Source organism: Contarinia nasturtii, unplaced genomic scaffold (genome assembly GCF_009176525.2).
Source record: "Contarinia nasturtii isolate CC-2019 unplaced genomic scaffold, AAFC_CNas_1.1 Cnas_scaffold_78, whole genome shotgun sequence".
Taxonomy (NCBI): domain Eukaryota; kingdom Metazoa; phylum Arthropoda; class Insecta; order Diptera; family Cecidomyiidae; genus Contarinia; species Contarinia nasturtii.
The window spans coordinates 231,563-257,562 of NW_022197436.1; the positions used below are offsets into that span (position 1 = coordinate 231,563).

Sequence of the window (26,000 nt, forward strand, 5' to 3'; positions counted from 1 at the left end):
TTAGTTTAATTTTTATCACAAAACATACAATCAACATTTTTCCAAGTAAATATTGTGCAATTTCGTTGATAGCATTTCTACCATTAAACATACTATCTTTTTTCAATTCTATTATTTTCATGTCAATAAAATGTCAATCTATAATATTCTTTCAACAACAACAAAAACAAAACAAAATAATAAACTGTTTAATAAAAGCAAAGCGTTTTTTTTTTGTTTTTATTTTTGATGTTTCATTTTCATTCGTTTTTGACAGAAATATTGCATCCAAATATTAAGAGTAAGTATTAATCGGGTTTTTTTTTGTTGACTCAGAGAATTTTAAATTTTAGCATGGTATAAAAATAGATAACGTTTTGGTTCGATCTAACGAAAAGTTCGGGACAAAGCATCACAGTTTTTTTATTTAATTTAACGAATACCGATGAGAAGATTTGATATGAAGTTGGCTGCATATACAAAAACAGATTTAAGCACTGTCAATTTACAAATAATGGTGTTGTCAAATTGTTTTATTTTGTTAACACATAGGTTAAATTCGGCGATTTTTTTTGAAAATAAATATAACGAATCGCTTTTTGGTTGATTGGCTTAATCAAAAATATGTTGCGATTAAGTAATTCAATTCTTCAGTCAAAAGGTAATAACCGGCTTATTTTAAACTATTCCTTCTATTCATTCATTTCATTCATCGTAGGTTTTACGATCGTAAATAGTCAACTAAGATATTTGTTCTCTTGGGAAGAATTGGGCATCGAAGGATACAAACATGCAAGAACTGATGTTGAGAATCTTGTCGCCAATCATTCTGATTACAAAAAAAATTTCCGAAAACATTTTATTGATAATCAATGCGACATGGTGAAATATGAGAATAAATTAAAAGACTTGATTTATATGATAAATAAAAATTCGGATGACATTCGTATTCTCAAAGGTGCATTGAATACATTAGTACAAAAACGAAAAGGATATATGGGCAAAAAGTATTGTTTCAGTACGGTGATAATGCGAGCATTTCATTATTTAAATATGCCAGTTGAAGCAATTAAAGTAATTTTTAAAAATAGCTTTTGGACTATCAACAAAATTTACATTTTTTTCACTTGCAGTTTTTTGACGATAAAATCATTGGTCAACTATTTACTGACAATATTGGTCATCAAGTTCTGTTGGACATGCTATATGAAAATAAAAAATATGATGACGTACTTCGTGTTTATGAATCTTTAGATAAACGAGGACATTTGAGGGGTAACAATAGACTTGGTTTTTGTTTTTGATTAACTCAGATAAATTCAACAGAAGGAAATGAATGGTAGAATGATATTTTACACTGGTCGAAAACAATTTCAGTGTAAAGAAGAACGATACAATTTTTTTCGGAGCGACTAAATCTATTCGATCCGATTTATTTTACACTGAAACGTTTTTCAACCAGAGTAAAATTGACATGCATGCCATTTGGTTTGCTCTGATTTTTTTTTGTGTAATTTCAATTTATTTTTTTCTCTTGTGGTTTCGCCATAGGTAACAATAGAAGACATCTCGATGTTATAGTATTGGCAACATACTATCGATTGGTACTATAATTGAAAGTCACGGACCTTAGACCGAGATAACTGCATATCGGCTGCGATAATCCAACATCGTTCTCTCAACGATTTATGTATGAAAGTGAAAGAAAAAAGACATCCACAATTCACATTGTAACTCTTCTTTTTGACTCTCAAACAAAATCACTGGTGACGGTCTCTCACTCTGAGAGAACGATGTTGTTGTTGTATATCAACCAAGCATTCTCAAAGTGATACATCGATACAAATTTGATGCTCATCACTAGTGCGTTCGGAGTGCATCATTCGATGATTTGTATTGATGTATCACTTTGTGAATGCTTGATATCAACAGCCAGAGACTACCATCCGATAACATTGCCGCGATGAATAAATCCATAAAAATCGGATAAATTTAAATAAGACTTTGGTACATTTCGATTCTTTGGCTTCAAAGTGAGACAAACAAATTTTAAAATCGAAAATACTAAAAATAGATGTCTACGTTGCAATTCCAATGAAATAATGTTATCGCACGGTATTCTTTGGCAACAGCAGATCAATTTGCTTCTAGGGTTGTTTACTTTCAAATTACCTCCCATGCAATCGTACATTGTCGAAGTTTTTTTTTTGTTATTGAATTTGTAGAATACGCCAGAAGCTCTAAAGCAGGCGTATGCCTTATGGAAAGAGATGCAATCAAATGGAAGTCATCAATATCGCAAAAGTCGAACGTTCGTTGCTGGATTGGCCATAAAACAAAATGAACCTCAACTAGCTTTGGACATTATCGAAGATGAAGAGCAACAATTGTATGTTAATAATCGTCACATTTTGTTATTGGCATGGGCACAATTGCAACGATACACAGATATCATTGAAATGTTAAAATATTTATTTGAAATTCACAAAAATGATGGAAAGAGTTATACAACATCAATACAAGTCGTAAGTTTTTCATTTTATTTATATTTTTTTGGTATTTACAGACGATCAATATTTGCCTTAAATATTTCAATGAGTTTAACATCATGTTTGAGAATAAATGGTTTTTTCTTTGCACAGCTCCAAGTAATAGAAGAATTATTTACTGGGAAGCAAGACGAAGAAATTTCCGACAGAGAAATTGCTGAATTTATTTCGATACGTGAATCAATAGAGTTAGAAAATCTGGTCACAAAAAAGGTATTCATTCTGACATACAAACATTCTAAATGTGTGAAAAATATATATAATTCAATTTTTTTCAGACATTTGATGAACTGATATGTGCACCGTTTTCCACAAAACCATCAAGAAATATTTATTTCAAACTTAAAGGATAGAACAAATCAACCATGTTCGTCTTTTAAACGACACCAACATAAGTTTGGAAACTGTTGATAAGTGTAAATAAATTTATTCTTATAAAATTAAAACTATCATTCTTTTCCGTTTTTTTCCCAACAAATGTTCATCCGGATTTCTAAAAAAAAGGATTTTTTTCTTATCTAAATGGAAACATGCATTATTCATGATTTTAATAATATTGCATACATAATGATAGAGATTTATTTGAGTGCCTTTTTGACTACCATCACTTGCTTTCTATATCACCTGTATATTTTTTTTGAGCTTCACGTTCCGAGCGACATCTCTATGTGCTTGGCATTGAACTCGCGATCCAAACGAGCACCAAAGGCAATTAAAACATTTTTTTTTTTGGTGCGAAAAAGTCAAAAATGTCAACTGATTTTGTGTGAAGAAAAACCATGTGATATGCAACGTCCTCGCAGTTAATTTCGATGACACTAACTGTGCAAAGTAATTTCAATTTATTTTCCATCACAAATTCACTAAATACAAATAATAAATCGGTTTTTGTTCAATTTACACGGTATATCTTTATCGAGCGTAAAATGACAGACGTCACAACAAATGATTCCGTATTCAAACTTCAAACAATTAACATTCTACACAAACTTTTTGTTCTAATTTTCATGAGCACATAGAGATGGCGCCATCATGCAGTTTTTTACATTATTTGCCATTGTAAGTGATGGTAGCTTTTTGAGTTTATTTTGGCTTGGACCGGAGCATATAATTTTCAAAACGAAACAAAGAAAAAACTCAACAAAATATCACTTCAAATATATAAGAATGCTACGATAAGATTAGTGCTTAAAGTTATTATAAAGAATTTGTTATGTTACGAAAAAGAGAACATGACAAATCAAATGAAAAACCGAATTAGCATAATGATACCTTTTTCTCTTGCTGTCTATTGCCCTGTCTCATTCCAATACAAATGGATTGTTGTTAAATGAGCATCGTTGCTTTAGAACTAATGTTATGAGCTTAGAATGGATTCTTACCAATCCGAAGGTCATCGCAAATAACTACGATCTATACGTTTGTTAACTAATTAGAATGTTTTTTATTTTCGTCACGACTTCATCACTCACCTGGGTCAACATTCCACTTATTTATGTGTGCTGATATTGCAATGACATAAGCAAAATTGAAGAGCAAAATGCGCAATTGATTCGGTAAGTAATATTTAACCAAAAATGAGAAAATATGCGCGCAACTGTGGTTGTTGGTAAAAGAAAATAAAAAAACAATAAAAATTGTGTTTTTTGGTGCTTTTTATTCAAAACAAACAATTGAACAATTTTTGAAAATTTTAAAATCTTTTGATGTATTTAAACTATAGAAGTAGTAATGTGATTGTATGGTGCAAAATTTATTCAAAATGTGTATGTGGTGCAATTTGGGCATATGGTGCCGAAAAATGTGCACATCAATAAAGCAAATGTGAATGTAAAAGTTTTAGTTGAAGAATTTCTTGAATTCAGCAAGACCAGCTGTGTTGATGTCGTATCCAGGTGTGGTGGCTTTGCATTTTTCGTACCATGCAACAACGTTGGGATACTTTGATAGGTCAAATCCAGCTACATCAAGAGTGGACACAGTTGCAACCAATGAAATGTCGGCAACGGTCAAATTATCTCCGGCCTAAACAAATGTTCAAACAATCAGTTATTTTAAATTCGATATAATTATTGCGAAGACAATATTAAGAGAAACAACAACAACAAAATCGTACCGCATATGTTTGACCTTCCAAGAAAGTGTTCAAAAAACCAACGGCATCTTCCAATTTTTTGAGGTTTTCTGGATTTGCTGGTGCTTTAGCAAAAATTTGTGGATAGTAATAATCGGCGAGACGTTGATACAATGTACCAAGATCGAAATATAAACGTTGGTTGACCAAAGCGCGAGCTTTTGGATCAGCTGGATACAATGATGCGGTCTTGCCGTATTTTTCAACCAAATATACCATAATCGCACGAGATTCCCAGAGATTTAGGTTCTCTTTGGTATCAACCAATGTTGGTACGGTATGTTGTGGATTAATCTGTGTATAAGAGAGTGCACAAATATAAAATATAAATACAATTCATCATGACTTTACAATAATTGAGTGAAAAACAACACTTCAAATCTTATCTTTAGTAATGATGACGTTTACAAAAAACTAATAGTGTGTCAGAATGCGTTTAAATAGTACGAACCTTGATGAATTCCGGTTTCAAATGTTCACCGGCCATTAAATTGGTGAGTTTTAAGTTCAATTCGACGCCAACTGCCTTTGCGGTCATTTGAACTGCACGGCATGGTGCTGATCCTGGGATGTAATAGAAATCCATTGTGATAGAACTTGTTTTTTTTATCTAAGTACAATGAAAATTAACACAAAACGTTAGCTGTACACTAAAATGATTTTTCTCTTAAATCTCAAATGGAGTAACTGTACAACACGACAATTATTTTTTACTTCAAATATCTACGGAAATTTGTTCAAACAACACTAAATTAGTTCAAATTTGAAGAATTATTACAATTAAAATGATCAAAAAAATATTGAATTTAAGTTGTATTTGCTCTAAAATATGTTTAGAAAGAATTATTACTTTTTGTAAAATGAAGAGAAAAAAACTCAGCGAATTATTTGTTCGTCCGGCTTATTTGAAATGCGAGCGTCCAGTAACTAATGCTCTTTGAGACAAGTGAATGGCTTCATATAGGAATGCTGACACTTTTATGTATTCGTGTAAAGAATGCCGAAATGGATGATCTCAGTTTCGCTTGTTTGGATTTTTGCATGTAAAACAGCGATGACGACGCCTTGCTCTTCTATATACATATACAATATTGTTTGCTGTTGTGTAGGTTGTGCTATCTTATAAATGTGGGTAAACTCGTTTGTACGACACACACTAGTGCATTAATAACTCGATACAGCATATAAATCGCTTAAGAAAGACAAGGAAAGGAAGAAAAAACACGCCACTGCTCGCAATTATTGTGCGTCTTTTTCGTCGAATGCTTGATGATGTCGGCATTTTAATCTCGCAGCGTATTTTCCACATTCAACGAGCTATTGACTATTCGTCATCATCACTGTAAATGTAGAGCGTAGAGTGGGGCCACTTACATTGGTATCGGTTGTGATCAATTTTCACATTGGCATGGTAAATTCGAGAAGTAACGCCGAATGAAATTTAAAAGAAGAAAAAAAACTGGACAATCATTTCGACGTGATTGCATAATACAAACTATCTCATACAATGAGTTAAGAGTTAAATGATTCATGAGGCGATGATTTTGGAGTAGATTCCAAATAGATACAATGGCACTGGGTTTTTATAAATGATTCAGAATGATCACAAAAGCAAGCCATAAAAACGATAACCGACAACAACAATATCCATTCCCTATACCTTCTATTATTCACCGCAAACTCAATTTGAATGTAAATATTAAAATGAGAATTTAAGCAATAAAAAAACAACAACACTAACATAAAACAGATGGTTTTCTCTTATAATTATAGACATCATTTGGGCTGTCGGACAAAAATAGAGTGACGCGCATGAAATAAAACAAAATAAATGCGATATTTCGGTGTTGGCTTAGTCAATGTTGACTTTTTAGTTTCGACGACGTCAGTTGGGCTTTTCGGTTGTTTGTAATCGCCGGGCATTAAACATGCGTTGATTACGACCAATGAACTGAATCAATAAATAATCGATACGATCGATCAATTGTGGGTACGTGTTTGTGGTGGGAAAATTTACGGTGACAAAGCAACACGGAACAAACAACATTGTCATTCGCACAATAATATAAATATTGGTCGTGGAGCCGAGATATGTTGGAGAATATTCCATTTATCGGCGATTGGCATCGGTCAATTAAATGTAAATTAATTCGATTATAATCTAACAATTCAATAAGTTATCGATATACTTTAGTAGGATGTGGAGCTTTTGCCGATGTTTGGCTGTGGCAACATGGAAAAACCAAAGAGAAAATCGGTGCGTGTATTCGTCTATATTCTAGGAATCTATTAGAATGTTTTATTTTTTCGCTTGTAGCAGAGTATAGTGCGTGTAATGTCTAAAAATAATCATCTATACACTGTAGCAATAAAGTGACAAAACTTTACCGTTTGTTTTGTCATTTATCTTCTTTTAACTTCTCAAGTCGGATCATTTGTCCATCCCAGAAAAATTCGTATTTTTTTTTCTTTGTTTAACCAACGGAAGAAAGATAGAAACAAGTAATAAAAGAAGAAAAAATAATTAGACTGCTATGGCTGCTTGTTACCCCCTTTCTTTATTGCTTTCTTTCATGAAAATTAAGTTTTTTACAACATTTTAATAGTGGTTGTTCCTTAAGCGAAAATCCTATGTTTGAATTGAATGTTATTTATGTTGTTTTTGCTTTTTTCTTTTAAAATGAACTAATTTAGTTGTGAGAACAAATAAAGTTTTGGGTGGTCCGAATGCGAGCAAAGACAAAGAACAATGGGAACGAGAAATTGATTTGATGACCAATAAAATTCGACATATAAATATTGTTCGTGGCCTTCGAATCAAGCCGGATACATTTTTAATTGAATTATTAAAATCGCATCCATCGACCGATGGCATTTTGATCACCGAATATTGCGAAGGTGTGGATTTACGAAAGCATTTGAATTACACACAAAATGCATGCGGAATGCCGGAAAGAGAAGTGCGCAACATTCTTCAAACACTCAAAAATGTTGTATCATACTTACACTCGATGTCGGTTATTGTGAGAGACATTAAACCCGACAGCATTATTATTCATGTAACAAATGACGGACGAACCATTTACAAGGTAAAAACAAATACTCAAAGAATGTTTTTATGTTTTCAAAGATGTTTTTATTGATTCGTTATACGTTTCACAGCTAACTGATTTGGGATGTAGTAAGCCGAATGATTTTCGTACCATTGATGCAAATCAAATTGACAAAATGTGCTCATATATTGCACCCGAACTGATAACATCGGACAAGTATAATCGTTCGGTTGATTATTGGTCAATTGGTACCATTTTATACGAAACAATTACGGGTACTAGACCTTTTGTGCAACATCTACCATTGGCAAAATGGATTCTTTGTGTTCGCGAGAAAAAATCAGAACATATCACCATTACTGAGGATGATACCGGTGAATTCATTTACTCCGATCGAATTTCGAACGAAAATCATTTATCGCATGGTTTTGCGAAACTGTTGGTGCCATGGTTTAAATTAGCACTTGAATGGAATGGAAAGCAGAGAGGTAGCATTTTTGAAAAATCTAATTCCGTATCGAATGAGAATGTCAATGTGGCACCGGTACAAACGTTGAAATTTTTTGAAACCGTTGATCATATTTTGGAGCAAAAGATTTTAACCATTTTTGTATTAACAAATCACAAACATCTAAATTTTTTGGTCGACGATAACACCACAAATGCCGATTTTTTATCATTTATTGAACAAGAGACACGTATTCCAATATCAAAATGTTACATTATCACATCAACAGAGAACTGTTTGTCGAAAGATATCGATTCGTATCAATCACACCAACAATTCAATAAGCCAATTGATCTGTACATCGACAATTATTTTGATAAACCAATGGTATTTGTAACGCAATGCGGTGGAGTTGGATCGACAATGGCAGTATCAGAATGTGAATTGAATAAAGATGATGATGTGTCATATGTGATTGATTTACCGGCCAGTGTTCGATGTGTACTCAATAGTCCCGAGAACCGGTTAAAAATTCATTCACTTTGGAAATTTGCTCGCGATACATTATATTTTGTGCGTAAAGAAATCAACACATATAAAACATGTTTGGATGGTTGGCTTTGTTTTGCCCGTCAGCTTGCGAATGAGATTGAAATGTGTCAAAGCAATGTTCGAAAAATGCAGACACTGGTGTACGGCACAAGGGGTTCCCTTGAATTGTTCAAACAAACATTGGACATTTTACATGAAAAACAACATTGTGATGCCAAATGGTTGGAACAGTACACAAAAATCATGCAAAATGTTGAACGACTTGTTACTGCCTGTAATAAGATTGAAATAAGATATGGTTCAGTTCATCGTCGCATTCGCGAAATAAGCCATAATGAGCTTCTGATAAAAATGAACACACACGACGGTTACGGTACTATCAATGTGATCAAGGCATATGACACACTTCGCGCCCAACTCCTAAGCAACAGACTACCGGCCAAACCACATTTTGAGCTATTTAATTGTGCTTTCAAATGTCTTAAGCAACGTGAATCTCTTCTGAGAAATAAAAATTTCATTGAAATTAGAAGGTATGCAAATTTTTTTCTTCAAAAAGTAGACGTGACATTCTTGTAATACCATCTTTTGTTAATTTTTGCGCAGAAATCTGAATTGTGTTCACAACGAGTTTATTGAAATAAAAAAAACGCTGGAAAAGGCGATTATTCCGGCTGAAAAATATCGAATCGAATTAAATGAAGCGAACAAAAGTTTAAATGAGCATGTGTGGTCGCTAGTGGAAAAAAGTCACAGCCACGTATCAACGAGCACATCTGATTTGACATTGTCAAATACAAATAGCACTGCCACACCAGATGCAGATGCAGATGAAAATGCTAAAATCCAAAAAATTATGCGACAAATAACCGAAGAGAATGCAATGAACACGAAATTGCTGATCGAAGATAATATAAATCTTCGTATTGAGTAAGTATTGGTTTTAATCACATATACATTAATCGCTACTTAACTCTAATCTTTATCACAGAATGGCAAACTTAATGCAAGATATGGACGAGGAATTGAAAAGTGAAACATCGCATTATGATCATCGTCATCAATGATCATTATCGATCAATCAAGCACTTTTCTTTTAATAAAAAGTTCTGTTTGAATTATGACGCGTTTGTTTTATTTCCCATCCTTTTCACATAACTATAGTTGAAAACCAAATAGATAAAACAACTTTAAAAAAAATATGTTGTTCCTGGTTGGAATTTGGAATCAATGAAAAGAGTGAAGCATATTGTCAATACAATTATACTTTGCAATCGTTGCTAAAGTATATGGAGGTCAACCGATATTGTAGCAAACTCGCGAAAGAAATGGCGAATGGTAAAAAAACGTTTGTTTTCGTAGCAAGGGGAGTGTCACAAAGAACGTACTAGAATTATATAATTCGGAATAGGTAGTAATAGGTTGAAATCGTTTGGAATAAGCGGCAGCGTAAATGTCAACAAATACGCTGTACTGTTCACAGAAACATAAGGTTTTTAATTCAGTCGTCGGCACCGAAACATTTCAATATTTTTGTGAATATTTTTTTTGTATAATTTAAATAAATACAGTAGATTGCCAAATGTCGACACACGACCAAATGTCGGAATGAATTGAAATTAAAAATTGAAAATTCATTTGAATTGCATTTTTAAAAGTAAATTATGAAAGATCAATATCAAATCTCTTTATTATAATCCAAATTTTAATCAAAAATCTATTATTGCTTTCACAAATTACGTTCAAAAAAAATTCGGCATTTTTATCACTTTTTCACGTCAAAAGTTAAACTATGTCATTTTGAGACAAGCCGGTAAAATGCGTTTTTTTAAATGAAAAAATAACTAGTTTGGAAAAAAATTTATATCGGCGAATTGTAGATAGTTTAATTTAATTATTGAACAGAAATTTTGAAAATATAAAGAAAAACAATTATATTTATTTTTCATTTTTCACTGTAATATTATTCCGGAATAAATCGTCCAATTGCCGACACATAAAGCACCGAAGTTTCAAGTGAAACACTTTGGATTTGACAGATGTGACAGTTAAAGTCGTATTTGGATCATTGTGAAATTCAAACCAAAAATATTCTAGATCAGTGAAATAACGTAATATTTTTAAATATTTTTGCCACTTTACTATAGAAAAATCAGTAAAATAAAATATGGAGCAAAAATATATCAATCTAATAATTTTTACTTCAATATTTTGTATTGTTTACCTCAATGTAAATAGTGCGTTCATGGGCTGTCAAAACTTAAAGTTTACAAGTTTCGTAGTGAAAATGCATGAAATATGTCGAGATTAGGGAGCCGAGAATTGGACGACGAATATCCGACATTTGGAATTTTCGATGTTATGACGAAAAAAAGGAAAAAAATAATACATTTTTGGAAATTACTATCTTTTGAGAAACGTGAAATGAAGCACAATTAAATTCTGCATCGAATTGTGTATAAAGTGATATTTTTTCATGAAATAAAAAATGTTAAATATTAAATTGAAGTTGAAAATTCAAACAAATAGTCCGACATTTGGGCGAGTGTCCATATATTGAACATTTACAACAAAAAGTATATTCACAAAAATATTGAAATGTTTCTGACTGAATTGAAAACTCAATGTTTCTGAATACCATATCGGCGTATTTGTTGACATTTACATTACCACTAATTCCAAACTATTCTAACCTATTTCGAATGATATTCCTAACCTATTTCGAATGATTTGTGACATTCCCCTTGGTTCATTGGCGATTGTTTTCTACCAGGAAATTCGATAGCAAAAGGATACCGCGAACAAATTAAAACAAATGCGCAAATGTACAGTGCACATTGTAGATGAATTTCGAACAACGAACTTATGTTCACGGTGCTTTTTTTTGCTTTTCAGTTTTGGCTTGTACGAAAATTCTTTCAATTTGCTAGGGATTTTCGCCAAAAAAGTGAAGAGCAAAAAAAAAAAACGAAAAAAGTACACTTTTCGCAAAATACACCTCACTTTTTTGCTTACCCCTCTCGAACACCCTAAGTACAATGACTACAATCAGTGATGGTTTTTTCCTATCTGAATGGCGCTAGCTATTCGCAGCGTCTGAACAGCATTGCTGCCCAGATGCTGAATCGAAGCGGTTGCCGCACGCATTTTGTACCACACAACATATTGTCATATAGTCTAAGTAACCAGTGAGCTAACAGAGTATGATACACTAATACGCATATCAATATAGTTTCCATTGGTATATAGTTTTTGCCGCCCTGAATGACCCAATTCGAAGGGCGGGGGTCAGAATAATATAAAAATGAACCCTTGCCCTCCGAATTGGGTCACTCAGGATGGCCAAATCGACTTTTTATCATTTTACCCTAATGGGGGGCTCTGAATTGTTGGGAGAGGTGGGGTGAATGGGCACGAGGCGAAAACTACAATATAAAGCCAGCTCAAACAAATCAAAAAAATTAACGGCTCGGGTTTGTGAAAATAGCTTGTTAGTTTGAATGTTATGTGATTGTAATTTTCTTATCATATTTTACAGAATGAGTCTATCCAACGTCAAGTTCTTTGGAGCGGGAGCTTTGGCTCGTGATCTGCAACTGCTACTTTGTAAGAATCATATGTCATTATTAAATTAGTTTGAAATAGTTTATTCATACACCGGATCGATTAATACTCAAATGTAGGTCAGAGAACCATCTTTTGCTTCGGGAAGTCGGAATATTAATCGATGTGATGTTTTGCCACCAATTACCAAAGAATTTGATCTACAGTACATTGCCAAATGTCGACACACGACCAAATGTCGGAATACCGAGAGGTGAATTGAAATTAAAAATTGAAAATTCATTTTAATTGCATTTTTAAAAGTAAATTATGAAAGATCAATATCAAATCTCTTTATTACGTATGGACACTCGCCCAAATGTCGGACTATTTGTTTGAATTTTCAACTTCAATTTAATATTTAACATTTTTGATTTCATGAAAAAATATCACTTTATACACAATTCGATGCAGAATTTAATTGTGCTTCATTTCACGTTTCTCAAAAGATAGTAATTTCCAAAAATGTATTATTTTTTTCCATTTTTTCGTCATAACATCGAAAATTCCAAATGTCGGATATTCTTCGTCCAATTCTCGGATCCCTAATCTCGACATATTTCATGCATTTTCACTACGAAACTTGTAAACTTTAAGTTTTGACAGCCCATGAACGCACTATTTACATTGAGGTAAACAATACAAAATATTGGAGTTAAAATTATTAGATTGATATATTTTTGCTCCATATTTTATTTTACTGATTTTTCTATAGTAAAGTGGCAAAAATATTTAAAAATATTACGTTATTTCACTGATCTAGAATATTTTTGGTTTGAATTTCACAATGATCCAAATACGACTTTAACTGTCACATCTGTCAAATCCAAAGTGTTTCACTTGAAACTTCGGTGCTTTATGTGTCGGCAATTGGACGATTTATTCCGGAATAATATTACAGTGAAAAATGAAAAATAAATATAATTGTTTTTCTTTATATTTTCAAAATTTCTGTTCAATAATTAAATTAAACTATCTACAATTCGCCGATATAAATTTTTTTCCAAACTAGTTATTTTTTCATATAAAAAAACGCATTTTACCGGCTTGTCTCAAAATGACATAGTTTAATTTTGACGTGAAAAAGTGATAAAAATGCCGAATTTTTTTTGAACGTAATTTGTGAAAGCAATAATAGATTTTTGATTAAAATTTGGATTATAATAAAGAGATTTGATATTGATCTTTCATAATTTACTTTTAAAAATGCAATTCAAATGAATTTTCAATTTTTAATTTCAATTCACCTCTCGGTATTCCGACATTTGGTCGTGTGTCGACATTTGGCAATCTACTGTATAATCCAAATTTTAATCAAAAATCTATTATTGCTTTCACAAATTACGTTCAAAAAAAATCGGCATTTTTATCACTTTTTCACGTAAAAAGTTAGACTATGTCATTTTGAGACAAGCCGGTAAAATGCATTTTTTTTATATGAAAAAATAACTAATTTGAAAAAAAATATGTCTGCGAATTGTGGATAGTTTAATTTAGTTATTGAACAGAAATATTGAAAATATAAAGAAAAACAATTATATTTATTTTTCATTTTTCACTGTAATATTATTCCGGAATAGATCGTCCAATTGCCGACACATAAAGCACCGAAGTTTCGAAGTGAAATACTTTGGATTTGACAGATGTGACAGTTATAAAGTCGTGTTTGGATCATTGTGAAATTCAAACCAAAAATATTATAGATCAGTGAAATAACGTAATATTTTTAAATATTTTTGCCATTTTATTATGAAAAAATAAATAAAATTAAATATGCAGCAAATATATATATATCAATCTAAAGAAGAAAGAATGCGTTCATGAGCTGTCAAAACTTAAAGTTGTTCAAGTTTCGCAGTGAAAATTCATGAAATATGTCGAGATTTAGGAGCCGAAAAGTGTTGAAATATTAAATTGAAATTGAAAATTCAAACAAATAGTTCGACATTTGGGCGAGTGTCCATACTTTAATATGAGAAATACCATTTTTTTATTTGCAGATATGGGAAACACCCTAAGTACAATGACTACAATACTGAATAATGTCTGCTCGATTTTTTTAATTTCGGATTTGCGCGGATATGTGTGAATATTCCAGTTTAAATCCACACAGCTCCGCAACATGGTTAAGTGTTAATAAATATCGATCAAAATTATTTCGAGTTTGATTGATAAACCATTTTGTAAGATTTTTTTTTAAATTACTTTATTTAATCGGAATGAATAACTGTCTATCCAAATCAGACAGCGCCTGCACTTTCAGAGACAAACATATTAAAACAATCATAAATTTTACTTTCATTGTTACAAATGAGGTATGTTTCGAATAATATTATTTTATTCAAATGTTTAATGAAATTAAAAAAAACACTGTATAATTAGTTGGTTAGAAGAATTCAGAAATTATTAAAATAATCGTTCCATTCGCAATGGAATAAATGAGAGTACTGATTTTTCTGACTTTACTCGACACCTTATTTATTGCAAAACTTTGCTGCAATTTTTATTATGATGAACGTGTATTGGTTGCATAATCAAGTGAGAAGATTTTATCACTAAAAGAACGAATATGAATATGTGTGAAAACAAAATATTTTTAGCAACATTTCGAAAAAAAAAATCCCCAAAAAAGGAACAATTCGGAAGCGAAAAACTCAAATAACAACGTTATCGTGCTCCGTGGAAAAAATACTTTATCAATCAGTCGCAACAGTGTTTTTTGCTGCTCAAACTCAAAAACACCACTATCATAAAGCATGACATCGTATGATATTGAAGAAGAACTCTGTCGCAAATGATTGAGTTAATGTAACTGCACATTTTTATCGTTTGTTAATTCATGACTCATCTGTTTTATGCACGTCTAAGATCATCAGCTCGTTCCTGATTTCACTTTTTGTAAACTAAAATTTAGTTTAAAATTCAGTTAAGTTGTTTTTTTTTCTTCCAACCAAAGTAACATTGATTAAAATAAAAATAAAAATTGTTTGAATAAGAATTAATTTTATGAAAATACATGAAATGCATAAAAAATATTTCGTCTTACTATTCCCATTTTCAACAAATTTCATATTGGGAGCAAATGTCCGGTTTTTTTTTGTTTGAAAAAAAAAACGCGTATTTTAAAAATTGGTAATGGAAACCCATTGGTAATGTCTTATTTAAAAAAAAAAATAATTTTCGTTTCTATCGAAAAAAAGAACCTTTTTTAAAAGGTAAATAAAAGGTAGATTTAAAAAAATCGCAAAGAATTAATAATAATAATAAAGAAATGGTATGTTTCTTATGTTTGATTTTTTTGTGTCTGGTTTGTTGCGATGAGTTCTATTAATAGAACTTTACATATTTATTCTTCTTATTCTGATGAATATCTGATTTTCAAATGTGCACTGGAGGCTTGTTGAACATGTTCGGGCACATTGAAAGTGGTTGTCTTCTTGGAACTGGTATTAATATCAATCGTGAGTTTGTTTTCATTGCGACGACTTTGAACCGCTTTCAATATGTTTTCAAATGCCTTTTTGTCGATTTTCAAATTCTGGACGCGAACCAATGCCAAGTATTTAAGTTGCTTCCCATCTTTCACCATTTTTACAAGACCGTTGACTGTGATGGGTGTCTTTACCTATCAGAAGAAAAGAATGAAAAAAATTGAAATTAATCAATAAGTAATGGAACAGAATGGATAAAGAATCGGAGGGTCTCTTTACTTTCTCTCCAAAGTCCAGTTGTAAATGTACCAACAATGGCAATTGAGTGGCCAACGGTACCAAATCAGCATCGGTAACGGCTTTTTCGATGTTATTTAGCAATAAAACTTTCATTGTCTTCAATTTAAGAATGCTTTTGATGTCATTGGGCCCAATCGAAAACTCAGACAAATCCAAATAGTTGATAGGCACCTTTTCCTTCGCAAATGCATCCATGAGTGGGCCAACTAATTTTCCTTTTGAAAATAATACTTGCTTTTATATCATAAACCATAAATAATAATAAATAAACAATTTTACCATAAATTTCGTCGCCGGCCTCAATGCATAATCGTTGCAACTTTTTCAAATTGCTCAACTTTAAAAATCCTTTTCGCGTCTGTTCCTCTGGAAAACTATCGCCCGAATGCATTGCAAAACTTTCCAAGTTTTTCGAGTATTCGGCAATGGCCTGGATAAACATGTCTTCTGATTTGGCCGCGATATCAATTTCTTTCACATGTGGATTAAGAGCCAATAAATCAAAAAATGTCGCAAATCCAACGTAATTACAATCGAAACCAAGACACTTCAATTTCGGAAATTTTCGTACAACGAAACCAATTGATCGATCATAATTGAAATTCAATGGATCGGGGCCGAAAAAATCAGCATGAAAACTGAAAATTTCAAGATTTGGACAATTTTTGAACAAATCAATTTTGTTGCCAGTGAATTCGCACTTGAACAATTCAATACGTTTCAAGCGTGAGAATAACGGCTTGAATGCATCACAATCGATGGTGGCCCTTTGTAAAATTACCGATTCCAAATTGTTGTTGCAATATTTTACGATTGCACTTGCATCAAGTAATTCATTATAATCGGCCATGTATGCTTGGGATGCATCGATCGATGTAATCAGATGACCGAATTTGCAGAGCACACGACGAAATTCGGAATTTTTGCATGCACGTCCTTTGAACACGAATTCTCGATGGCGTCTACTGAATGCTTCCTGAGTAATCGGTTGGAATCGTTTGCAAACATTTGCCATTTGACACAAACTTTCGATGTCCAAATGGTCAAATAACTTTTGCAGAGATTCATCGTTCAAACGTAGCAATGAATTTGACGATATTTCGGGTGCATTGGTTTTCGGTTCAGATGTCGATGTTCCAGCTTTAGTTGCGCTTCGTCCGCGACGTGGACGCTTGTTTTCCAGCCCACTTGAGTCTGCCATTTCAATTTTTGTTCGTGATACGGTACTTTTTTTAGAAGAAACTTAGGTTGCCACAGCTGAAAAATGACGTAATCATTAAAAATTAAATGGATTTCCATTAATACACACAAAAATTACTATTACCACTTGTGATACTGATATTCACTTTTCCCTCGATTTGTTTAATATCTCTTGTCAAAATCTAAAAATAATTGAAAAATATCACAATATTTTCACTGGAATTGTTTATAAAAAAAATCAAATCACTGTCGTTTGTGTCTTTGAATAAATTAATCACGCTTAATTTATGCACACAATTTTTAATTTTACCTGAACGCAGCTATGACGTCGTATTTATGCTTTCTTCTTTGATGCGGCGTAAATAATCGAAGACGACTATGTTTTTTCAAACAGTCTTTTGCGTCTTGATAAATTCCAAAACAATCAACAAGTTTGAATTTTGACAGTAGCTAATGTATGCATGAATGTTCAAAATATAGTTCCGTACATTTTCACTGGATGGCTGTAGTTACCAAATAAATTCAAATTTGCTTTACAGCATGTGTGTACTTTTATGATGAGTTCTTGATTTAATTTTAGCGATGATTGTAATGAAATTCTTTGAATGTGCGAATTGGCTGAAAAAATTAACAATAGCGCATTGAGTTTCGAGTTGACTAAATGAAAGTGCGCATTTGTGTGACATTTTGTTTTGTTTCAGTGGTGAACTTTGGGGTTTCGCGGGTTAAATTCAAAATTCATGTCCATCAATGTTTTGATTGCATATAGCAAAGGATGAATCAACATTTTCTTTTTCTAATATCATATCATCAATTGAACGCTAACAGAAATAACGATTCCATTTGATGAGTAAGATCCATGCTAAATCAGTCGCAAATGTCGTAAATGTTAACGACCAAGATTTAAAAAATAAAATAAAATAAAATGAAATTTTGTGTGATCAATTCGTTTATTTTTAAGAAAATCGATATGCTATGTACGCATTATTTTATCAATATTCTCTTTTAATTCCGCATTATTACATTTTTTAACAATTCAAGTTAAAATAAGTAAGATAATTGAAATAAATCACTGAGTTTTGTGCAGATGTTCACTTCAGCGGCTCAATGTGCAAAAGTGTTTAACATTATTCGAATGATTTTATCTTCTAAATCATCATATTTCTTCTGAGCGCCCAAATAGTTGTTGCTAACTATGACAAAGCTATATAAACATACTTATCGTAAACATATCCAATTATCGATGAAATGCCAGGTTCAATTTTACCAGTTTTTGCATAAATCCTCAAGTGATATTTTCGTTTGGTCGCGCCATCATCGGTATGATACAGCATCAGAGCATATACTGAGCATAGATATATATCCGGGATATTTTGTGAGTATCCGATATTTATCGCAGCCAGACATTATAATGGAGTGAAAACAATAGAAGTGATTGTTATAGGTCTAAGTATAAAACCATTTACATTACTACAATCACTATAACAATAACTTCTATTGTTTTTACTCTGTTTCAAAGTCTGGCTCCAATGAATATCGGATACTGACAAAATATCCAGGATATATATCTATGCTTAGTATATGCTCTGTACAGCATTCAATATCTGATCGAATTGTGCTGGAAGAAGGAAAGGTAACAATCCGGCACCTGCACCAAATGCAGAATCTGTTAAATTAATACCAAATCTATCGTAAATACACTCCTTGATCAACAGCGCTGAATCGTACCACGTTTTTTTATTCTTCGAATTACCATATCAGCGGTCAAATAATTGAAAACAAAATTATTGGATATTTTCAACGTTTTCGATGTAATATTGTAAAACGATTTTTGAATTAATACAACCGTAATGGCATTACTCGGTTTGGGACCGTATATGATGGATCCATACATATTGAAGCCGAACTTTGCCATTCGTTGTAATAAAGTCGATTTTATGTTATTCAAATGATTTTCTGGCACTACTTCCTGATATTCGGTCGAATTGCTAGTTATATTTCCACTTATGTATAAGAAATTATCAATAACATTTACAGCTGAGTTCTCTTTTTCATTGGTGTATTGAAGGTCTTCCACAATGTTATAAGGAATTGATTCCGAATTCATCACACGCGAACCATCCACTGTTTCATTTCTATTCATTTGCAATCTGACACAATTTTTATTAATATGCGCCTTGGTGACTTGTGCGCCGCCACAGTAACGCGTAAACATAACCGTTTCAATATCTGGATTCGGTGGAAGCGAAAATGACGAATTTTCGTATTATTTCCGATGACAGTCAAAGCATTATCGAGATCTTCGGTTGAAAATTCAGGATGATTGATTTCCAAGACGTAATCATCATCTATTCTCGAAATTTTAATAATGTGATTCGTGCCGTAAAATTTTCAAAATGCATGCATGTATGTAATAACATTGCAATGTTATGAACTTCATGGAACTTGCAAATTGATCGTAAATCGTAAATCTCGTTCTGTTCGTAAATGATTTTGCCACTTGTTAAGTTAAGAAGTATCATCCCGATATTAATGTATGGATCGGTTTGATTAATCGATTCTTTGATCTCGTTGTCATAACTGGCCTCCTGGCTGGTATTTCGTAAAAAATAATCATTTTGCTAGGGTTTTTGTCGAGCGGTTTTTTTTCTTCATTTTTTCTATTGTTTTTTCGGCTGTGAACACATCATAGATGAATGATAGACGAATGACCACTTTACTGCACTACATACGACAAAGCATGTTCACATGCTCTGTTGAGATTTAAAAAGAAAAAAACATTACGCATGCGCACTGCAAACTCTTAGTAAAAGTTATAAATAAATAGTTCATTGATGATTACTGCGAAATTTCTTCCACAATAATGACGAGCATCAGTTCCATCATATTCCTAGTCTTTCCCCAAATGCGCGTAATTCCCTGAATTTTTGTTTTGTTTTCAAAATAAAGAAATTAAAATTGTTCACAAATCGAACGACTAAATCGAAATGTTATTTGAATTAATTCTTCTGATCGATGACATGTGCATACGGTGCCAATTCTTTCCAAGCAAAATTAAAAATAGTCTCACGCAGCTATCACAAATAAATTATTATCTTACATGTTACTTGAAAAGCAAAATTTACTTTGATTCGGTATTCATTGAAGCTAAATATTTCATCGATGGGATAAAGTGAAAGAGAACGACTGACAATTGGTTTAGCATGATGGTTTTTAATTGACCTTCCACTTGAAGATCACAACATTTCGATTATTCAAATAACCAATTGATTTCAACATCTCATATGCATACACTCGGACCGAGTGTGCAAAATTATCAAAACAGATTACTTATGCCGAAACTACTATCGGTTCGCATGGTGTAGTGGCTATCACATCTGTCTAACACACAGAAGGTCCCAGGTTCGAAACCTGGTGCGAACATGATGTTCTTCTGTTTTTTGCTTTTTAAAATTAATTTTTTTTTATTATACATAACCAAAAAAGATTCGATTTTCCGTATAATCGACACCTTTTAATAATTAAACAAATCGACACTTTCAATTGCTACGGTTAGTTCGATTTTAAGGAGCAAATTTTGTGATATCGATGAAATGGACTAGCGAACGCTGTTGTTTGCTCAACTACCATCGGTTCGCATGGTGTAGTGGCTATCACATCTGTCTAACACACAGAAGGTCCCAGGTTCGAAACCTGGTGCGAACATGTTGTTTTTTTTTTTTTCATTTTTTAACTTAAGAAAAGATCTAAAAACATGTCCACCATTTTTCGGTTGATTTTTGTCTTTTTATTATTATAAATAATTACTATTATTTATCAAAAATATTTGCTATCCACTTGAAAGAAACTCACAATTTCAAAGAAGAGATGTTATTCACAATTATTAAGGAAAGCAAAGTTTCACGAAACTCAAAACAAGATTCGAAAAAAAAAATCAAAATAAATTGAAAAATAGAGATTTTGAGCCGAAATTGTTACAATTTGTTCGATTGAAACGGGCAATTTTTGTGTCACATAAAACTATGCAAATGTATGGTAAAAGCGGAAGTTCCCAGTACAAAACCACACTTTTTATGCAATAATTCAAATGAAAATGGTTATTCAAAGTTGCTGTACTCACTAAACCAATGATTTATTTTTATTTAGTGTTTTGTTACGTATAACATTCATTCCGGTTTTCTTGTATTCAACGCTAAACAAAATCCTCAAATAAGGAAACAGTTATGAAATTACTGCGATCAATCACAACACTTTTGAATTAGCAAAATAAAATATATATAGTTTACACATTCAAAAAATGCATGATTAACTTTTGACGCATAGATGTCGTTATTGAATCGGCGTGCCATCAATTATACTCTATATACAGTCAAAAAAGTTTCTGTTTGTGTATGTATTAAAAGTTGATTCGTTGACAAATGTTGAGTTTGACAGTTGTGCGAACATGTGCGTTTCAAAATAGTATGAAAATTGATTCAATTGATTGAAAAAGTCAACAAAAAGAACTTTTGGACTAAAAGTCAATAAGACAGTGCATCAAGTGTTGCGGATAAAAATGAGCGCAGAAAATGTTTACACGTCAATTGCTTGTAATCGAACTCCCCAATCAGCTGACTGGGGTGAAAATGGTCAAGTAATTTTTGCCGCTTGTAATTCCGTTGCTGTGTTCGAGCCCAATTCCAATGGTTCCGTGAAAATACAGAAAACATTTGTTGAGCATACGGCCAAAGTGAATACGGTCAAATGGATCTCGAATCATGAATTTCTGTCGGGCGCCTATGACAAATTTTGTATTTTATGGAATATTAAGGATCAAAATGCGCCAAAAATTTGGAAATTGATCGGTCATGAAGATGGCGTAACATTCGTGGATGCAATTCGTGTCAACGATCAATGGTTGATTGCAACCACCTCACTCGATTCAACCATAAAGTTCTGGTCATTTTCCATTGAAAATGATGCATACGAAGTTTTCTACACAATAAAATTGGGCAGCGGTTTTTGTTTTGCATTAAAATTTGCCATTTTACCAAATTCAAAAGATAAAGTTTTGTTGGCATATTCAACGGATAATCATAACATTCATTTGACATGCGAACAAATTGTCGATGGTAAACGGGAATTTGTTAAGGTTGATACATTAGTCGGACATGAGAATTGGGTGCGTGGCTTAGATATTGTCAAATTGAATAATACGGAATTATTGTTGGCATCATCGTCACAAGACACATTCATTCGGCTGTGGCGCATTTCTGCTCGTCAAACCATCGAACCAATTCAAATCAGAAAAAAAGCAAACATTTTTGCAACAAACGAAGACATTCAAATCGAAGAGAAAATCTTTACGGTAAAAACAAGCGGTGGTAAATCATTGAGCTATGCCGTAACATTGGAATCGGTATTGCTGGGTCATGATAATTGGGTTTATAGTGTACATTGGTCAAAAACATTCGATAATCGTTTACAATTACTGTCCAGTTCAATTGATAAAACATTGATCATATGGGCGATGCAAGAGGACGGTGTATGGATGGAAAAAGTACGAGTTGGTGAAGTTGGTGGTAATACACTTGGATTTTATGGTGGGAAATTTTCACCGGATGCAAAGTCAATTATTGGCCATGGATATCAGGGTAGCTTTCATATTTGGCATCAAAGCGAAAATGAGAATATTTGGATACCGGGCATTAATGTTGGCGGACACTTTTCCGAAGTGCGTGATTTATGCTGGAATCCAACGGGTGAATTTCTTCTAACCGTGTCCGCTGATCAAACGACCAGATGCCATGCACCATGGAAACGAGCAGACACCACTGACAATTTGACGGTAAAATGAATTTTCCGGTTTTTGTTGAGTGATTGACTTATTTTGTTTCTTTCATTATTCGCTTTTTAGACATGGCACGAAATCGCACGGCCCCAAGTGCACGGATATGATATGCAGGCAATTTGTTTATTGGAACGTTTTAAATTTGCCAGCGGCGCTGAAGAGAAAATCGTTCGAACCTTTCAAGCACCCGTCAACTTCATTGAGAATTTAAAGAGACTATGTAACATTGAAAGTTCCGAACTAGATGAAATTATTGAATGTAAGCTTGACGATTCTTTTGAAGACGATTTTATTTGACAAGTTATCATTGTTTTTTATTCATGAAATCTTCCTTTTATTTCAGCAACGCCAAAAGGAGCATCGGTACCATCTTTAGGTCTATCAAACAAAGCGGTTTTCGACGAATCAATACCAGTCGCTGCTGACGAACGTCATATCAAAGATCAGTATCCAGATAATTATTTTGTTCCGATTTCGATGACCTGTGAGTTTTTATTAAAAAAAAAAAAAAGATGTCAGTTTTAATTCCAACGAAGACTTAAATCTATTTATCTTTTATTGCAGCTCCACCAACCGAAGAGACTCTAATGCAAAACACTCTATGGCCCGAAGTGCAAAAATTGTACGGACATGGTTATGAGATCTTTGCATTGAGTGCAACAAGTGATGGTAAAATATTGGCATCGAGTTGTCGTGCAACAAATGACGAACACGCACAAATCATTTTATGGGATACATCGACATGGAAACAAATTCAGAAATTGCCATCACATCAATTGACTGTGACACAATTGAAATTTGCTCCAAACAATAAATGGTTGTTGTCCGTGAGTCGGGATCGTCGATGGACTCTATTTGAAAATGATACGGCGACTGATGCCCTTTGTAATTTTAAATTAATCGCAACGACGGATAAAAAGAATGGTATTCATAGTCGTATCATTTGGACATGTGACTGGACACATGATAGTAAACATTTTGCGACTGGTTCGCGAGACGGAAAAGTGGTGGCCTGGCAACAAAATGACAATGATTCTGGATGTAGTTTGAAAAATTATGGTGCATTGTCTACATTGGAATTGGCAAAAAATGAGTCAGTCACAGCAATTGCTTTTGCATCATGCTTTGCACCGAACAACTGTGATTATGTGGCAGCCATTGGATTGGAAAGTGGTTCCATTCATATTTGCACGCTGAACACAAGTTGGACAATCCTATTTACAATTGATCAAGTGTAAGTTTTGATCGAGACACTTTTTTTTTATTCACACTTTAGTCTGTGTTGACACTCTTTGCCTATTGGCACTTGTTGAATCGACTTTATTTTGTTCGTTTTTTATCCTCCACAGTAATGCACATCATTTGACCGTGAAACGATTACAATTTCGACCATCGGCCAATAATCCTTATCAATTGGCTAGCTGTGGCTCCGACCATCTCACCCGGATCTATCAAATTAAGTTGAATTGTTAAATTTAATAATTGTGTCAAACACATCCAGTTTTTTATGGACATAACTTAAATTATATAAATAAAGAAAAAATACAATTAGAAAATGATTTTGTTTTTACTTTATTTTTAAATTCATTTATTCGATTCCATTTTATTTTCACATTTACAAATTGTTCAGCCTTCAATCAATGTGTGTACATAGCTGGGCAGACTGAAAAATTCAGGGGGGGATTGGGGGGGTAATTTTCTCAAAAACTCCTAGCAAAATAGGAAAATTTCATCTATGATCCAAAAACCCTAGCAAAATGAGAAAAATTCTATCCAAAATCATGAATTTTGTAAAGGGGTAACGCAAAAATTTGTTGATTTTGTAAAGGGGTAACGCTAAAATTTGATGCCTCAGGAGGGGGTAATCCCCCCCTCCCCCCTGTCTGCCCAGCTATGTGTGTGTATCTGTTTCTCATTCTCTCTCTCTCTCTCTCTCTCTCTCTCTCAATATTAATCATCATTGTTTTGCGTAGATTTGCTATTTTCTTAATCATTTTCATTCATTTGTTTTGTTTGTTTATTTTTTCAGTCATTTCAATTGAAATAAATGTTTGCTCAAAAAATATACAAATTATTAAATTACACGTTCCTTTTTGTTTTCTTTGTTTGTTGTAATAGTTTTAGTTATTGTATGTTAAAAAAAAATGATAATGAATTTAAACATTGAATCATTTTCAACCCATCAATAAAATAGTCTAAAAAGTTGTTGTTCTCTTGAGTTTCTGGAAAATTGATCGCAATGTAGTTATGACGTGATCAACGAAAAATGTGATGAACAAAAAATGGCTACAAAAAACGATCGTTCAACAAAAAGTGTCGTTGACTTTTTTTCAAAGAGACTTTGTATTAAAAAAAAAAAAACAATTTCAAAATATTATTTTTGTACATATTTGGCAGTTGTTCGGAATTTTTTTTATCTTTCTCTTTGCTTCCAATTTTTTATTCGATTTTTTGCCAGTTTGCAACTTAGGACCGAAGTGACATTAACCAACAAAAAACATCAAAATAAACAAAATACACGCATTTTGAATGAGCTGATAAAATCAAAACTGAAAAATGAGGAAAGAAAATAAGAAAATTCAGCCATTTGTGTAAAGAACTAGTGTTTTTTTTTTCATTTTTCTTTTAAAATAAATAGTTCGTTACATTACATATTTCGCTTTTTTTATTAATTTCAGTACAAAAATATAAAATATCTCGTTTTTTTTGTTTGTTTCATCTCCACCACATGTCTTTCCTCTTCATTTATCGTCAGCATTAGCTAAGGTTTTCATTTATTTATTGTGTTATTTTTTTCTTCACTCCTTTTATACCTCTCAAATCAGAAATCTTTCAGATTGAAATCGGAAATCTTCTTAAACATTTCTTTGCAAATAAAAAGAATCTCTATTTTCAATGAACAGAAATGAAGCATTTCCATT

General features: G+C 32.6%; 5 protein-coding genes, 1 long non-coding RNA gene and 2 other non-coding genes across 10 annotated transcripts; 6 read left to right on the top strand and 2 right to left on the bottom strand.

Moving 5' to 3' along the window:
- Positions 1–501: 501 nt before the first annotated feature.
- On the top strand, positions 502–2,980 carry LOC116337256 (pentatricopeptide repeat-containing protein 2, mitochondrial-like). The gene is made up of 7 exons (XM_031761671.1): positions 502–640; positions 698–1,053; positions 1,113–1,254; positions 1,531–1,583; positions 2,205–2,504; positions 2,622–2,741; positions 2,807–2,980. The coding sequence occupies exons 1-7, from the start codon at positions 604–606 to the stop codon at positions 2,879–2,881; spliced, it is 1,083 nt and encodes a 360-aa protein (XP_031617531.1). The 5' UTR covers positions 502–603; the 3' UTR covers positions 2,882–2,980.
- A 791-nt stretch (positions 2,981–3,771) lies between these two features.
- Positions 3,772–12,524, top strand: LOC116338966. Its single transcript, XR_004200948.1, has 3 exons — positions 3,772–4,084; positions 12,254–12,321; positions 12,399–12,524. It is a non-coding gene; the product is annotated as an uncharacterized LOC116338966 (long non-coding RNA).
- LOC116338955 (glutathione S-transferase 1-like) lies at positions 4,166–5,641 on the bottom strand. 2 transcript variants are annotated; one of them, XM_031764546.1, is made up of 4 exons: positions 5,513–5,641; positions 5,114–5,272; positions 4,645–4,956; positions 4,166–4,553 (listed from the first exon to the last, which is right to left on the bottom strand). In XM_031764546.1, exons 2-4 carry the CDS (start codon positions 5,246–5,248, stop codon positions 4,368–4,370), a joined length of 633 nt encoding a protein of 210 aa, XP_031620406.1. In that variant the 5' UTR covers positions 5,249–5,272; positions 5,513–5,641; the 3' UTR covers positions 4,166–4,367. The 2 variants fall into 2 exon arrangements, with proteins under 2 accessions (XP_031620406.1, XP_031620414.1); XM_031764554.1 differs by having other exon boundaries at positions 5,114–5,270; positions 5,509–5,635.
- On the top strand, positions 5,646–9,836 carry LOC116338941 (inhibitor of nuclear factor kappa-B kinase subunit alpha). Of its 2 annotated transcripts, none has more exons than XM_031764534.1 (7): positions 5,646–6,354; positions 6,413–6,802; positions 6,857–6,919; positions 7,357–7,751; positions 7,825–9,248; positions 9,322–9,645; positions 9,707–9,836. In XM_031764534.1, the coding sequence occupies exons 2-7, from the start codon at positions 6,754–6,756 to the stop codon at positions 9,780–9,782; spliced, it is 2,331 nt and encodes a 776-aa protein (XP_031620394.1). In that variant the 5' UTR covers positions 5,646–6,354; positions 6,413–6,753; the 3' UTR covers positions 9,783–9,836. The 2 variants fall into 2 exon arrangements, with proteins under 2 accessions (XP_031620394.1, XP_031620387.1); XM_031764527.1 differs by having other exon boundaries at positions 6,436–6,802.
- Positions 12,525–15,598: 3,074 nt separating the features above from the next.
- Positions 15,599–17,677, bottom strand: LOC116337005. The gene is made up of 5 exons (XM_031761282.1): positions 17,560–17,677; positions 17,374–17,431; positions 16,329–17,306; positions 16,029–16,264; positions 15,599–15,943 (listed from the first exon to the last, which is right to left on the bottom strand). Exons 3-5 carry the CDS (start codon positions 17,248–17,250, stop codon positions 15,674–15,676), a joined length of 1,428 nt encoding a protein of 475 aa, XP_031617142.1. The 5' UTR covers positions 17,251–17,306; positions 17,374–17,431; positions 17,560–17,677; the 3' UTR covers positions 15,599–15,673.
- Positions 17,678–20,599: 2,922 nt separating this feature from the next.
- Trnav-aac lies at positions 20,600–20,672 on the top strand. The gene has a single exon. It is a non-coding gene; the product is annotated as a tRNA-Val (tRNA).
- Positions 20,673–20,881: 209 nt separating this feature from the next.
- Trnav-aac lies at positions 20,882–20,954 on the top strand. The gene has a single exon. It is a non-coding gene; the product is annotated as a tRNA-Val (tRNA).
- A 716-nt stretch (positions 20,955–21,670) lies between these two features.
- LOC116351565 (probable elongator complex protein 2) lies at positions 21,671–24,635 on the top strand. Its single transcript, XM_031783716.1, has 5 exons — positions 21,671–23,076; positions 23,146–23,338; positions 23,423–23,563; positions 23,644–24,313; positions 24,429–24,635. Exons 1-5 carry the CDS (start codon positions 21,805–21,807, stop codon positions 24,550–24,552), a joined length of 2,400 nt encoding a protein of 799 aa, XP_031639576.1. The 5' UTR covers positions 21,671–21,804; the 3' UTR covers positions 24,553–24,635.
- The last annotated feature ends 1,365 nt before the right edge of the window (positions 24,636–26,000 follow it).

Coding starts and splice junctions, on each gene's coding strand:
- LOC116338941 (XM_031764534.1), top strand. CDS start 6,754: ATGTTGGAGAATATTCCATTTATCGGCGATTGGCATCGGTCAATTAAA. Junction 6,920..7,356: donor AAAAACCAAAGAGAAAATCG/GTGCGTGTATTC, acceptor GAACTAATTTAG/TTGTGAGAACAAATAAAGTT. Junction 9,646..9,706: donor AATATAAATCTTCGTATTGA/GTAAGTATTGGT, acceptor TCTTTATCACAG/AATGGCAAACTTAATGCAAG.
- LOC116338955 (XM_031764546.1), bottom strand. CDS start 5,248: ATGGATTTCTATTACATCCCAGGATCAGCACCATGCCGTGCAGTTCAA. Junction 4,957..5,113: donor TGAAACCGGAATTCATCAAG/GTTCGTACTATT, acceptor TCTTATACACAG/ATTAATCCACAACATACCGT. Junction 4,554..4,644: donor TGGAAGGTCAAACATATGCG/GTACGATTTTGT, acceptor ACATTTGTTTAG/GCCGGAGATAATTTGACCGT.
- LOC116337005 (XM_031761282.1), bottom strand. CDS start 17,250: ATGGCAGACTCAAGTGGGCTGGAAAACAAGCGTCCACGTCGCGGACGA. Junction 16,265..16,328: donor GGCCGGCGACGAAATTTATG/GTAAAATTGTTT, acceptor TATTTTCAAAAG/GAAAATTAGTTGGCCCACTC. Junction 15,944..16,028: donor AACTGGACTTTGGAGAGAAA/GTAAAGAGACCC, acceptor TTCTTCTGATAG/GTAAAGACACCCATCACAGT.
- LOC116351565 (XM_031783716.1), top strand. CDS start 21,805: ATGAGCGCAGAAAATGTTTACACGTCAATTGCTTGTAATCGAACTCCC. Junction 23,077..23,145: donor ACACCACTGACAATTTGACG/GTAAAATGAATT, acceptor TTCGCTTTTTAG/ACATGGCACGAAATCGCACG. Junction 23,339..23,422: donor ACTAGATGAAATTATTGAAT/GTAAGCTTGACG, acceptor CTTTTATTTCAG/CAACGCCAAAAGGAGCATCG.
- LOC116337256 (XM_031761671.1), top strand. CDS start 604: ATGTTGCGATTAAGTAATTCAATTCTTCAGTCAAAAG. Junction 641..697: donor TTCAATTCTTCAGTCAAAAG/GTAATAACCGGC, acceptor CATTCATCGTAG/GTTTTACGATCGTAAATAGT. Junction 1,584..2,204: donor TGGCAACATACTATCGATTG/GTACTATAATTG, acceptor TTGAATTTGTAG/AATACGCCAGAAGCTCTAAA.